The 15,571-nt window shown below is 32.7% G+C and overlaps 1 protein-coding gene across 3 annotated transcripts; it reads right to left on the reverse strand.

The window, feature by feature from the left end:
* Positions 1 to 5,153: 5,153 nt before the first annotated feature.
* Positions 5,154 to 15,084, reverse strand: LOC124939994. Of its 3 annotated transcripts, none has more exons than XM_047480469.1 (7): positions 14,946 to 15,084; positions 10,970 to 12,116; positions 7,360 to 7,423; positions 7,168 to 7,286; positions 6,487 to 6,577; positions 6,164 to 6,211; positions 5,154 to 5,579 (listed from the first exon to the last, which is right to left on the reverse strand). In XM_047480469.1, the coding sequence occupies exons 2-7, from the start codon at positions 12,109 to 12,111 to the stop codon at positions 5,523 to 5,525; spliced, it is 1,521 nt and encodes a 506-aa protein (XP_047336425.1). In that variant the 5' UTR covers positions 12,112 to 12,116; positions 14,946 to 15,084; the 3' UTR covers positions 5,154 to 5,522. The 3 variants fall into 3 exon arrangements, with proteins under 3 accessions (XP_047336425.1, XP_047336423.1, XP_047336424.1); XM_047480467.1 differs by having other exon boundaries at positions 7,360 to 7,429; XM_047480468.1 differs by lacking the exon at positions 14,946 to 15,084 and adding an exon at positions 13,071 to 13,280 and having other exon boundaries at positions 7,360 to 7,429.
* Positions 15,085 to 15,571: the final 487 nt, after the last annotated feature.

The following is a 15,571-nucleotide window of genomic DNA, read 5'->3' on the forward strand; positions in this document are numbered from 1 at the left end:
CATTGCACTCCTGGACAGTGTTGATGTTGCTCCTAAAGGTTGTATAGAGCAATATCCTTGGGCATATAGTCTTTTCCTCGGTCCTATTCGTAAATTTGGGGATAAATGTCTTGATAACCTCATAGGTCCAAACTTGGAAGGCTAGTGCAAACTCATTAATAGTATAAGCAACATCACAATACCCCTTGTAGGTTTCCCTTTTGGCCAGATATAACTCCCGGAGATATTTCATGTCTTTATCAATACCCTCTAAGGTTGAAGTGAAGGTCACATTTCCCCATGGAAATTGAAGGAACATCTCCATGTCCTCCACCATGCTGAAATTTTTTAAATTTACCCTCCTCCTATTATCAGATCCGAAAAGATACTGGTAAATCAGGTTTATGAGCCCCATCTTCCATGCATCATCCTTATCAAAGCATCGGAGGAAACTTGTTTGAACCTCATTCACTCTAACAATTGTTTTGCCCCAAAAATATTTGCAGATTAAGGGTGGACATTCTTCAACGTGCATGTTTTCGACCACAAGAAATCTTCCAAAGTTGAGGCTTGTCACCAAGGCATATTTCTTCATGCCCCACTAGAGCTCCTGACCATTGACTAGGAAACTTATCCCCTTCGAATTGGAGCTGCATTGTTCATGAGAAAATTACAGTCAGGACTTCTAATATATGTTGGAGTTGATTCTGTAAAGCCTTATACTTAAGACCAAGCTTATTAAACTTCTCCTTTGTCTTTGACAAGCAGGTGCAATCGGATTTCCATAAAACACGGTCAGAAAAGTTATTCTCAATAACAAATTTGGTTTTGGTTTTGGTTTTGGTTTTGGTTTTGGTTTTGGTTGGTGTCATCTGCAAAGAAACATTACGTTAGACTAATTAAAACACTTAAGAAAGCAAATATCACTTAAGAAAGCAAAGAAGACATTTTTTGTCTGCGAAGATGCAATTTTCGTCTGCGATGATGCATTTTTCGTCTGCGAAGATGAAATTTCAATTGCGCAGACGAAAAATGCATTTGCGCAATTGAAGTTTCATCTTCAATGACGAAAAATGCATCATTGCAGACGAAAATTGCATATTCGTAGACGAAAATGCATCTTTGTAGACGCAAATGCATTTTCCACCCTAAAACCCTTTCAAACCATTCAGCATTCACAAAAACAATTCTTCCACCCTAAACTTAAACTCTAAAATTCTAAAACCCTAAACCTAAACTCTAAAAATGCTAAAACTAAGCATTCAGCGTGCATTCAAGAGGAAAACGATGGAAAAACGGGAAAAACTCACTTGAAATGATGAAGGCGTTCTGGCGTTGCCTTAGGGAGTTGATCGATCGGCTTCGATGGTTCGCTTGGTTCGTCGAGGGAGAAGAAGAGAGAAAGGGATACCAACGATCGGGGGAAGAAAGAAGAGAAAGGGAAAATGAAATGAGGGGAGGGAAAACGGAGGGAAATATGAATATTTTTATTTGGGGGTATAATGGTCTTTTTCCAGAGACAAAAAGTTAGTTTTGCAAAGATTACTTCCCCTGTTATTTTTGGAAATAACCCTGTTATCAGGGTTATTTCGTCAAATTTCCCAAGTTCATCGGCGAGTTTCTAATATGATTCATGGGGAAATTTGACTAAATCACTTAATAATGACCCTTTTTGGGAAAATGACCTAGACCCGATAAATTTTATAAAAATGACCTTTTTGGCCTGTCACGCGACGCATGATGTTGGTGACGCGAAGAGATGACCTAATGATGTTTGCAAAAATGACATTGACGCGAAAGAGTGTTTCGCGTGACGCGATGTCATTTTTGAAAACATTATCAAATCATCTCTTCGCGTCATGAACATCAGACGCGAAAGGGTATTTTCGCCCGAAAGAGTTATATTTGCAAACTTTATCAGACCTGAGTCATTTCTTAAAATTATGTCATTATTATGACTATTTCGTCGAATTTCCTAATTCATGTGGTTGATTTTTGTTTTGTTATCAGATATGTTTGAAATATTTTTATATTATTTGAGTAAATTTTAGATAATTTATGACAATTCAATCTTAAATTATTTATTATCTCGAATCTTTCTTACCTGTGAATATTTTAGTCACTTAATTTTGTTTTTATCAAATCATCTTTCTGGAAAAAAAATTCATGTCAAAATACTATTTCTCTTATGAATATGCAATGTAATAATAATTGAAGTGAGTTTTTTCACCTCATAATCATACTTAACTTTAATTCGATTCCATTTGAAAGTGTGATTTTCTTCTTCTGGTGACCACACTTAACTTTAATTCGATTCCATTTCAAACATTCAGTTAAAATACACGAAGTTATAGTGGATACCAATTTTCTATATTAAAAATACTAATACTATTATTTCTTATTTTAAGATTTGTAAATATTTTGTTCAGATTTTATCTGATTTTGTAAGTAATATAATTGAAGTACTATTTTCCTCATTTCAAAGTTGGAATTTGACCCTATTATTAATAATTTATTACTATCAATGTAAAAGATATATTTTTCTTTTCTTCCTTAAACCGGTTTCAAAACTTCCAGTGGGCAGGCCTACTCTTGACCTTGTGGCTGAAATATTTATAAATATTCATTTTTTCCTATTAGTTGAAGAATGAGTATTTCTTTCAAAAAAATAAACTAGATTTTATTAATAGTAAACATTTAAAACTCAAGATCAATCAAAATTAGGAATTTATTTAAAAGTATCATGTCATTTCGTATATTATTATTATTATTTATATGTATAATTTAATATAAAATTTATATAATAAATAAATGATACTTACAAAAAAAAAAGAAAAAATGTATTGTTATAAAATTAATGAAGTAGCTCTACATATAAAGAAGTAATGGAGAAAGTTCATAAACGCCTTTCTGGCTGGTGCAGCTGCAAAAGGGAAAGATAAATAAAGAATCTGAAGCTTCGCCGTGAAGTGTGGTCAATGGTGAACTAAAATTCAGAACTTTAGTCGGCAAGCGATTTATTAAATAGACCGCCGTAGCAAAAGTTATTTAAGTAATATTTTTCTTTTGAATTTATAAATATAAATTCCCTTTATTTATATAATATTATAAATTAGTTTAAAAGTGAAGTAAATTAAAGTGATTAACATCATATAAAATTGCAAGCGCCTTAATTTTCAAAGTGTCTGGATTGCCAAATCGAGAGTAATGGATACTTAGATCGGATTATAGGTTGACCCGTCCATAAACTTCAAACGGTTAAAAATAAAATTAAAAATGTTATATGTATGTTTTGAACTTACAACAAAACAAAATAAGTACCACATTTTAACCAACTAGGCTAACAAGACTTTATATTTTAAATTTAACACCAAATTTGATGAACATAGAACATTTTAACAATATAAGTTTAATTTTTTTTAACTTACTATAATATATATATATATATATATATATATATATATATATAATGATGCTTAATTTTTAAAGTGTTCGGATTGTTGGGTTGAGAGGTGTGTGAGAGTAAATTGATACTTTGGTCGGATTGTGGTTGACCCGCTCATAAATTTCAAACGGTTAAAAATAAAATAAAAAATGTTATATGTATATTTCGAATTTGCAACATAACAAAACAAGTACAACATTTAACCAAGTATGATTGACATGTGGTTTGTCGAAGGATAATAGACCGGTATCAATTGAAAGTGGTTAAAAAATATGAATCAAATATTTGATTACCAAAGTGTGAGGTCAGAATGCTAAATGTTAAAAAATATAAATCAAATTGATTAACAAAAGTGAAAGTGTAAGGTCACGAGATTAGTGGTTCATTCGAAAAAAATATGTGATGAGATATGTGAGATGATAAATTGTTTTACCGAAGTGAATAAAATATGGAATGCGAGTGTTTTATTTTTATTTTAATATATTATTTGTGATTTATTAAAAAAATTAACAATAAATACATATTATTTTTTTTATTTGTATTTTTATCCGTGTGTATCGCACGTGAATCTTCCTAGTTTGTATTAATATTGCATATTTTTTTTAAAAGTTTATCAAAAATTAAACTATATTTTAAATTATTTTTTATTAAATAACTATTCATAAACCTCGTGAGGGTTAACCCAATAAAGAATTTATTAATATTGCATATTTTTTTTTAAAAGCTTATCAAAAATTAAACTATATTTTAAATTATTTTATTAAATAACTATTCATAAACCTCGTAAAACTCTGACCCAGTAGAAAGAATCTCTCAAAAGATCAAAATATTGAATTCTCGTTATAAACGTTTTGAATAGAAGTGAAATGTCATAAGTATAGGGTATCATGTTAATTTTTTATAATTCAAAACAAAAATTAAACAACTATCCATAATTTAAATTTAGTCATTGCCAATATACCAATTTCCAAATAGATAGATAGATTTAGAGATGACAACAGGTACCATACCCACCGTGTAGTAAAGTACCAATCCTTGAACCCAATTTTTATTTTATTACCCAATTTCAAACCCGATAGGTATCTCTATTTGTATTTCATTCCCGATTCGTCAAGTACCCAATCCCCGATGAGTTCCCCATTACCCGATGAAAATATAAATTTATATTTTTTTAAATATTAAAAACACAAATAAAAATATTATTTATTTACAGTTATATTGTTAAAGTTAAAAATAAAATCTAAAGAGAAGTTGAAGAAAGTTAAATGAATGTTAAACTTGAAAATAAGAAATGAAAAGTGGGTAGAGAAATAAAATATTTTGTTATTAAATAATTGAAAAATTAAGAGTCATAAAAGATAATTGAAATGATGATAACTAGAGTGTAGGTATGGATAAATAGATAATAAATATAGAGTGTAGGTATGGATAAATAGATAATATATTTATTGTAAATTTATAATGATCGTAATGTGTAAAATTTGAAAAGACATTTTAAACTTTAACAAATATATTATATATTAATATTTCGGATATCGGGTTTGGGTTTCACATACTTCTCATTCCCGATTTTAAATATCCAAACCCGACCATTGAGTACCCGATTTTAAATATCCAAACCCGACCATTGAGTACCCATTGCCATCTCTAGACAGATTGTAACCCAATTCTACTAGAAGCAACATTTAAAGAAAAGACAGCTTGATCATTGTAGGCAATTTCAACCATCATGCACAAACTATTGTAAGATTATTGCTAAGGAATTTGAACATGGCTGGCATTGTAGAAAAAAAAAATGGTTTGCTTGTATAGAGAGCAAAGCACACAACACAATAAGATGAATATGGTATACTAATCCTGAAAAAAATATATATGGTATTTTGACATGATTACGACAGAGTACTAAAAGTATTTTCTGTTGGACCTAAGGGAAAAAAAATCATAGAAATGGCGCTAATTGGTGAAACCTTGAGATGTCGAATACATGTGGTTTTCCATCATAACTAATCATGCCAGACATTTACATCACCAAAAGAATACATGGTTCAAGCATTTCACAATGTTGTGTATTTAACATTTCCTTCCAAAATCTTAAACATCATTCATTTGCATTACTCATTCTTCTGCGCCTTTTCACAACCAGCCGATGCCTCAACTACAACACATCACAAAGATCAGTAAGTCACTATATTTGGAGCAGAAATCATTTACACTGAAATGCCAAAGGCAATTTCCTTAGAAAATAAAAGAGAGAACCTGCAAAACTGAATACGCCTATAGATCCATATGAAGATTTAATTTAAAAAAATAGAGATGGTTTTAAAAAATAGAGATGGTCAGCATAGGTTAAAAACTGAAAGAAACTAAACCCAAAAAAAAAATTCGCCCTATTTCCGTTGTATTTTCCAATATTGGATAAACTACTACTACTTCTGAAAGACCGTACTTTCCAAATAAAGATGGCTAAATTATACGTTAAAAGTTGGTGGTTTATCAATATATGATATTGTAAATACCGAGAGTAATGGTAAACAAAAAGCGAGAGGAGTGAAATGGTGAAATGTTTTTTGTTAGTCTTTATTCTTTAATAAAAGGATTTGGATGAAGTTAAAGAAGAAGTTATAATCAATGATTCTATGCCTCAAAGTCCCCCAGAAGAGTCCCAATATTTCCTACTTATTGCATGATAAAACAATCAAATATAGTATAGAAACACTGGAATGGGAATAAGTGGCATACCATCTCAAGGTACTTCAACTGCTTCACAACTTGATCTGTATCCAACTCCTAAACCAGTTAAATGACCAATAAAATTCAATGAGAAATCTAAAACAGAACATCTTCAATGATAAAGAATGCTGGCTTTAAATTAAATGACTTCCATATTACAAGCCTTCTGAAAACCATCAGAGTAAAAACTAGACCAATCATATACGTTAGAGAATGACAAACTGCAAATGGGGTTTTCAGCTCGATGTAACAGATATCCTTGTTCAACAACCTAAAATTATGCCCTTTATAATGATAAAGCGAAGTTAATATTACTGCATTTGTTATTTTACCTGTGGCACAGCACAATCAGCATGCCCATGATCCCACATAAAAGTTTGGAAACATTCCCAGTTATCAGTCTGAACTTCAAAAAGAGGAGCTCTGGAAAGCCAAAACAATTCAGCACACAATCATCAGAAGAAGCAATGGGAAGCTTCCCAAAACATGACAGTATAAGTGATTATGGTATGCAAGATAACGATGTGATGAAATTCTGGAAATTGACATAAAAAAGGAGCAACAACTGGAAGCAGTAGCAGTTTATTATTCAAATTTATGTGCATTTATCAGGAGGGACACACATAACTAATAAGAGTTCCTATCAGTTCAAATTTTGCTTCTACCATTTCTGGTTTCATATAAAGACGGTAAAATGAAGAAACAGCCAAAAGATTGGATTGTAATCTTAGAGATGCAAAAGATATTAATAAAAATAAAAGGATAAAAGAGCGCATATACAAGTGAGCATTTCCAAAAGATGCAAATATATACATGAATAAATTGGATTTGTTCGGTATACCAAATGATCTTGGTTTGGCATGGTTCACGCCTTATTGACTATTTTGGAGTACAATTGAAGCATCAATGATAACTTTATGTCAAACCAAACCAAAAGAAAGCGAATTACATGCTGCCAAATAAACAACATAAATATATATATATATATATATATATATATATATATAGCTAACCTTCGCCACTTCCCACATATGTTTCCTTCAACTCCTCCACTGCGTTTTATGACTTGTCTACATTGAAGCCAATTACCAATTGAGCTCATCATACTACATGACTGGCTTGATTGTGCAGTCTATGAATGGAATATCCAATTAGTATAACACTAGTGCAATAATATCATATAATACACATGATCAATTCCTCACCTCAAAATTTATATACTCTGAAGGGCTCATTTCTAATTCTTTTCCAGCAAAAGCACATGTTTCACTGCAACTAGAAACCAAGAAAGTCAATAGGGAAAAGACAAAAGGAGGAAAAAAAACCAGTTAATCAAAGGGAATCATAATGGATAGATAAATAAAGTGCAAATCACTTGTTGCGTTTAACTTAAACAGCTAAATTAGAAGTAGAATACTCGTACACATTAAGGTGACTGTGTTTAACAGTGTGAAGGAGTTGAAAATTTATTAGTACATATTTCATCTTCATGCCCATTAGGTATTTATAATGAAACAAAAGGATAATGATAAGATTAATGGAAGGCCAGAGGGATAATAGAGAATAAGATAGGGTTAATCTCGATAAACTAGTCCAGTGAAGTAAATATCCTTACAAAATGGCACAAACAGATCTTTCTTTCTATCTACAATGTTGTTTGCATGATCTGCATCATTTGTATAAGTTATCTTCCTCTGTCTTGACTTTTGCTTAATAGTAAGACAGTTCCTGGAGAATTTTAGACATTTCAGTATCCTATATATATTGTTTCCATATGATCCTATGTTGGGTTATGCATAAGCTGGCTAAAAAGCTCACGTCAAAGTGGCAAGTCTTGTATGTGACAGATAAATGAGTTGCCCAACTGAGCCAACCTTTGATATCTTTCTCAGTCCACTATTGGGTTGTTCATATAAGCTCTCAGTTTCTTGTTGGGATCCCGATAAGCATTGAAATAATATTAGGCTTAAACCTAATTGAATCAATACATTAATTAGATGAAGAACGTCAAATTGAACAATGAATTGAGTTTGAGATGAGAAGAGAACCACCCTTAACAAGCTGAGCAATTTAAGAGTGCAGATGAGAAGATAGAACCCTAGATGAGAAGAGAGAATTAACTAAAGATGAGAAGAGAGAAATCCTAGATGAGAAAGATAGAAATTCCACTATAAACAATATTTATAGTATCGACTTAATAACATAATTAACTGTTAGCCGCAAACCCCTCTCGTATCATTACTCACTCCAAATCTCCTTGTCCTCAAGGAAGGTATAACAACGATGCACTGTTATTCTCACTTTCCAAACAAGCTCCAACATGTAAATCAACCATATTTTTATTCAACGAAAAAATAAATTCCAGTCTTGTATCCCTCTTGTTTCGATAGCAGACGCACTACACAACAGCTGGAGAAACTTTGTTGACTTCCTCCCCGCACCCTTGAACTTGCAATTGTGTCCGCTATAATGCCCCGTGTTGGAGACCTCTTATTCTTTCCAGATTCTTCCCAACTCCTCATTTCCTTTTTTATCTCCTTACTTATTGTCATTCCTCATAAGCTTTCGATCGTACTCAAACAAAGAACATCATTCATTCTTCTATCTGTAACTGTCATTGACTCAAGCCTACCGAGGAAAAGGATCTGCTTATAAACTTCTTTGTCATCAGTTGCATTACAGCACTCGTCAGCTATGAGAATTCTTTCATCCGGATACATTACCGACGGATTAGAAGAATCAGACGAAACAATAATTGTGGTTGGTTTATGAATTATAAATGGCTTCACGACAAGGTGCCCTTTAATTGAGTAAACTAATGTCAAGTCTGACATCTTATATAACACCTTTGTATAGATCTTTTTTACACTTTGACAACTGTCACTTGTTTGTGGTTCTTCACTACATTCATTGAATCCTCAATTGCACTTGTCCTGTACATCGCGTTAATATATAAGAGTTATACCAACGACGAGCCAATCCGACCGTGTGCATCGTCGTGTAATGAATTCGTGTATCTTCAACAGTCTTGTCACTCTGAAAGAACCTTTCGACCCCATGAATCTAATCATTTACATTTTCCCCGTAAAACTTGGGGAAATCTCTATCTTTGCTAATCTTGTTGGTAGTCAGTGTGTTAGTTAAATCTGCTCATGACTAGACTAACCCCTATTAATGGATTCTTCCGTATCCATACCTCTCGTGTCTCAAGTTCCATTCACAGTTGAGTGTCAAGTCACATATGCACATGCATCAATTGTTTCAACCCATATAGAAATATTTGTAATTTACAAACTAATTTTGTATGAGTTATCCCACATGGTATATCACTATATCCATGTATACTTCCTTTTATAGCTCTCCTTTTAGGAATCATTCTTCACATCGAGTTGATAGTGTTCATCACAATTTACTGCAATAGAGAGTAATACTCGAGCATTATTCACCTTAGTAACCAGTGAAAATGAGTTCTGTAGTCAATTAATTACATAGGATTGTGTGAATCATTTGTCTACAAATTGAGCTTTCACCGTCTTTATCTCTCATCATCCATGTACCTTATAGTAAATACCCATCTACAACCACTGTTTTCTTCCCCTTTCGTAGATAGGTGAATCTCCAAGTGTAATTATTCCACAAGGGTGCTGTATAAATACAAGTTATACAAACTCAAATATATGTCTAGCCTACTATATAGGAATCTATATGAGGATAAATACAAGTGGATAGAGATAAATACTAATCTGAATTCTTATCCCTTTAATTTAACTAACAGGTAATATGCTAATTATTACACTACAACTAATTATGAAGCAATATCTCCAATTACGATATGGATGTTTCTTGTAACTTTTTGTACTAGTTTCTTTTCTTTCCCTAAAGGAGGTGAAGGGTCGGTCCGAAAAAAAAAGAACATAGAGATGAAAATTCAAATAAGAACTGAAGCCCAAGGAGTTTGTTGTCGTTTAGGGTGAGGAGCAGAGAAAAATGGTTTTCTAATGTTAAAGCCCATTTGTTTAGAAATCATACACAAGAAAATCTTCTAGATCTTTGTCATAAGAAAAATGCAAAGTTAGGAACCAAATAAAGCATCAAGTTTTTCTTGTGCTCAGAAATGTTAACCAAATCTTTTTCCAAGCTAAAATGATGTAAAGAAAATGAAAGAAATGAAGACAAAAGAAAGGTGGGATTTCACCAAAACTATTGTGAAGTAAACAAACTTATTTCATAAAGTAAAGAGGGAAAGCAAGAAAAAGAAAGAGGAGTTAAGTCTAGGGGCATATAATGGAATCTGTGGAATAGTAAGGAATATTTTGGATGTCAGAAGACAAGGAAGAATGTAGTTTAATGGGGAAAGAGAAAAGTGTCATCCAAGATTGTCAATGTTATGTAGAAAGAGACTCCTGGAAGCTGAACTCCTATAAATGTAGTCATATTTTGTACAATTCAACTATTTTAGTCACTTCTTTAGTAAAAAGTGCTTGCATATGATAATATTCAAGAGATGTCACGTGGAGTACCATTTTCCAAAAGAAAGCCCTATCATATGAAGATTATAAATGTATGCAAAAATCATGTTTTGATACTACAATACTGAAGAAATAAATAAGCCAGGTGCATGCAAATAAAAAAAATAAAGATTGTCAATGTAGACAACATGTTTTAAAAGGTCAGCCTAAGTGAACATACAGATAAATTTCACAAAGAACCCCAGTTTATATTTCTATTAGAACATTGTAATTACCTTGAAATGGATAATAAAGAAACAACAAATAACTTAATTAAATCATGAATACATGTAATATAAAAACATACTTGATAGATGGTCCGGACCAAACTGGAAGTTCTGCTTGGAAAGCCGCACCAATTCTAACATTGGATATATGTGGCTCAGTACTGCTCAACATGGCTTCAATGGGACTCAACTCATCTCTAATAGTTCCATCTTCACGTCTTCTTACTTCGTTGCAATTATTAAGAGATGAACTTTTACTTGTCTCCTTTAATCTCCTATACTTATTTCTGAAACAGGTATGGCAAACCCAATCATCAACAGGAATTGTTTTTATGCAGGGATTACAGCAGCGAGTATGAAAAGCCTCTTCACATTGATCACATATAAGCATTTTTTGGCTGAATTCCGAATCTCCACAAACTTTACATGTTCTCATGCAACCATTGTCCTTGTATATCGCCTCCCTATTACTAGGGCAATCTTTGCTAGATCTTTCTTGAACAAGGCACTGGCTTGCAATCATAGAGATAAAACTATGTTTTTGTGAAAGATCATCCTGCAAATTCTCCACCACTATTGGACTAGAAGAGGAACATTCTCCCAAATCATTTACTTCAGTCCTTAAGGAAGATGAACCAATATCAAGGTTTGACTTTGAGGATGAACAACTCTCATTTTCGCATAATTGTAAAGCTCTGCCCGTATCCTCTCCAACTGAACATTTGGAAACAAATCCCCCGGAAGAACAGTTAACAGGATAAGTTCTAGGGGACCTACCTTCACTTTCAACATGGGAACCCACATTATCCACCTTTTCTGCCATAGAGAGAGCTTCAGAACTGATGCTAGGAAAACAACAGTGGCTTAGCATTGGTAATCCCTTGGATGAGTTAAGAGTGAGAGATTGTTTTTGCAGTTTACGTCGACGGTATACTAAGGTAGGAGTTGAAACTTCATTAACAGTACCCACAGTTGAGAAATTGGAGGAACTAACAGGAAAACTGGAGGAACACAAATCATTATTTACTACATGTTTTCCACAGTTATCTTGAGCACCTTTTCCACATACTGAACTCTTTAGCCATGGTTCAGTACTAGGCAACCAATCACAAACAATGCCCTTTTCCACATGTGAAAGAGCAGCATCCACTGAATCGGGAGCAGAGCTATGTACCAACATCTTGACTTCAATATATGGCTTGGGAAAGTTTATGACACTCATTTTCTCTATTGCATCAGAAATTAAGACCCATTAGAAAATACACAACAAATACATCAATAAAACTTTAAGAGACGTGCAGCAAAAAGAATAAAATAAAATATAACAGACTATCAAGTGGAAATTATAGATATATTATATGATTTCGAGACACAAATAAGAGCATCAAATTGAAAAACTATGGAACTGCAAGATCTCACTAACAAAGTCAATCTTGTGGGAAGTACAGTAACAGATTTCACCCAATGTAACAAAATAATTTCCCAAAGAAATCCACTACATTAACTTGAGATTTCAATGCAACTTCATGTTATTCGAAAAGCAATTCAGAAGTAATGGAATGCACATGAACATGGAAAATGAGGAAGTAAAAGGCAGAAGACAAGACTTTTTGCTTTTAAGAGAAAAATAAAATTTCATTAAAATCTACAGTAAACACAAAGATCACATATATACCATAGAAAATATACAACCAATTAAAGTGCAATGTCTCCAAAAGTGAGATCTAAAAAGGGATAGTGAAGAAATGATAATACATTTGAAAAAGAAAATATATCACCCCTCCCAAGAAGGCTAATACAACATAATGACATGAAAAAAATTGCAATCAGAACTTGGTTAATCAAGAAAAATACCCTTGTGAACAAAGAGTATGGCAACATAAATCAATAAACCAAAACAAGATTTTCATAGTCACGAATATCAACCTCCAATTGTGAACCAGGGTTATAATCTAAGATGATTTTTGCCATATTATAGGAGAATGTTATCTAAATGAAATCCTCAATCATATCATAATTATATGATGTTATGACATAATTTGAATCTTATAATTGTAGGAATATATCATATCAATTTCCAACAATAGGAAACACATTAGGAATATCCCTCATTTATTTTGTCTATTCAGTTCATCCTTTAAATGTAGCTACCACAAAAAGTTATGAGAACTCCACACCCACCTGAAAGCGGTTGTGTGGAGGATGAGGAGATAAGGATGGTGTCTTAGTCGGCGCTTATTTCTGATGATCTCCACACCATACCTGAAATCCTTGTTGTGGTGCATATTAGTTAAGCTATCACTCTAACGGATGGTGGAGTGACATTCTTGAACAATACATGCATCACGGAGATGAGCCAGATGCTAGATGTTGGGATGCATGATTTAGTCCAACCTAATGATGAATGCATACGAATGGATGAGTACAGACCAAACACACATACCCAATCACCAGGTGTGAATAATTAACTCATGACAAATGATGTCATGACTTTTACGGATTTTTTTTGTTTGTTTGGATGTTTCACCATAGTTAACACAACCTTAGTGACTATGGAATAATGATAGAAGTTTTATCCCTTAAAAGAAAAATCTGAGAACTAAAGGTGAAATATTATTATTCGATTTTCAAATACCTCACAAGAACCAATAAGCCTAACCTGAAAATCAGATTTGTTCTAGCAAGGATATCACCAGCATGAGACCTTAAGTTTATACATGATTACAGATTAATGCTTAGAATAGCCCCCAAATATTTAGCCTATGATTTATCCTAATTTTGCCTAAAATTTTCAGCCTAAGATGAAGTGAAAATCAACCTTTTAACAACCCCACTTTTAGGTTGAAATTGCAAGAAAACTTCACTTCCTAACCATGAATAACCTAAATTCAACCTTGGTTTCTGCATACATAACTTGCCATAAGTAGTACAAAAAACAGACCTGAAACTGAGTGCAATATCTATCACAATTCACCTACAGTTTAAAGGAGAACTGTCCCAAATTATTTCAACCTGATATTCTGTCCCGGTTTAAGAATTATATGTTAATGGAAAAGTTAAATATCTGGTCACAAGTTTGTAGAAGAAAGGTTTCAGCCATAGCAGCAGAAAATCAGGTTTTATGTCACAAACTTGCAGGGAAAAGGTGAATTTCTCAGCAATCACATTAATATCACAACCTAATATTATATCTTTAGTTGCCAAGATATGCCGATTTGAGGATACAAAGAAAATCTCCTCCTCAGTGTTTTCAGATTTGTAGAAGAAAGGTTTCGGACAGAGCAGCATAAAATCAGGTTTTATGTCACAAACTTGCAGGGAAAAGGTGAATTTCTCAGCAATCACATTAATATCACAACCTAATATTATATCTTTAGTTGCCAAGATATGCCGATTTGAGGATACAAAGAAAATCTCTTCCTCAGTGTTTTCAGATTTGTAGAAGAAAGGTTTCATCCATAGCAGCAGAAAATCAGGTTTTATGTCACAAACTTGCAGGGAAAAGGTGAATTTCTCAGCAATCACATTAATATCACAACCTAATATTATATCTTTAGTTTCCAAGATATGCCGATTTGAGGATACAAAGAAAATCTCTTCCTCAGTATTTTCAGATTTGTAGAAGAAAGGTTTCATCCATAGCAGCAGAAAATCAGGTTTTATGTCACAAACTTGCAAGGAAAAGGTGAATTTCTCAGCAATCTTAATATCTTTAGTATCCAAGATATGCTGATTTGAGGATACAAAGAAACTCTCATCCTCAGTGTTTTCAGATATGACAATCAAAGATTATATATAACAGGATACCTCAATCAAATAAACATTACAATTATCCAGGAAACTCGTCAAAATCATCAAACAACATCAAAATCTAAGCATATTAGCGTAAACCCATCTCTTTACAAGAGATTGATGAGTTCTGACACCTCCGGTCTTTGAAAATCGGTATAATTTTCAAGAAATAACTATCGATGGTTAACAAAACCCTAAACTAGATTACAAAAGAAGACGACTTAGCCTAATACAAATGTTGGATTACAGAATAATGTAGCTTACCAATAGATTGCTTAATCACTATCCCCGCTGCTTTCAATGAACTTTCTTCAGCCCTCCCTTTCTTCAGACGAAGGAAAATCTGCAATTCTGAAGAGAGACGAGAATTAAAAACACCTCTTTTCTAAATAAACCAGAAAACTCATCCTATAAATAAGTCATTATTGGGCTTATTTGCATCCACAGTTCAAATTTTTGGACTTTTTTTTATTATTATTATAAATATCAATTTCATTGTTTTTGATCATTTTATCTATTTCAAAACTAATATTTTGTTAATTTCTCATCATACAAATTCAAATCAAACAGTTTTGGAAGTTCATTAGGTTATAGATAGGGCTCTTGTGGTGATCTTGGGCTTGGTTGGTGATATCGCGGGAAAAAAATAATGGGTTTAGAAGTGATTCTCGAACATGTGCAAATACAATTATCAATGATCTTTATGGTATCGCGGTTGATGTACTGAGGATTGGTTGAAAACGAACATAAAATATTGTGGTAAAATTACTTAAGATAGATCGAGAAGTGAATCTGGGAGACTTTGAAACATTTAATGACGATTCTAGTTACGCATTTATTACTTTTAACGGTAATGGGAAGGAAACGGTTAAAATGTTAATAAAAAGAAG

This window comes from Impatiens glandulifera, chromosome 5 (genome assembly GCF_907164915.1).
Source record: "Impatiens glandulifera chromosome 5, dImpGla2.1, whole genome shotgun sequence".
In the NCBI taxonomy this organism is placed as follows: Eukaryota; Viridiplantae; Streptophyta; class Magnoliopsida; order Ericales; family Balsaminaceae; genus Impatiens; species Impatiens glandulifera.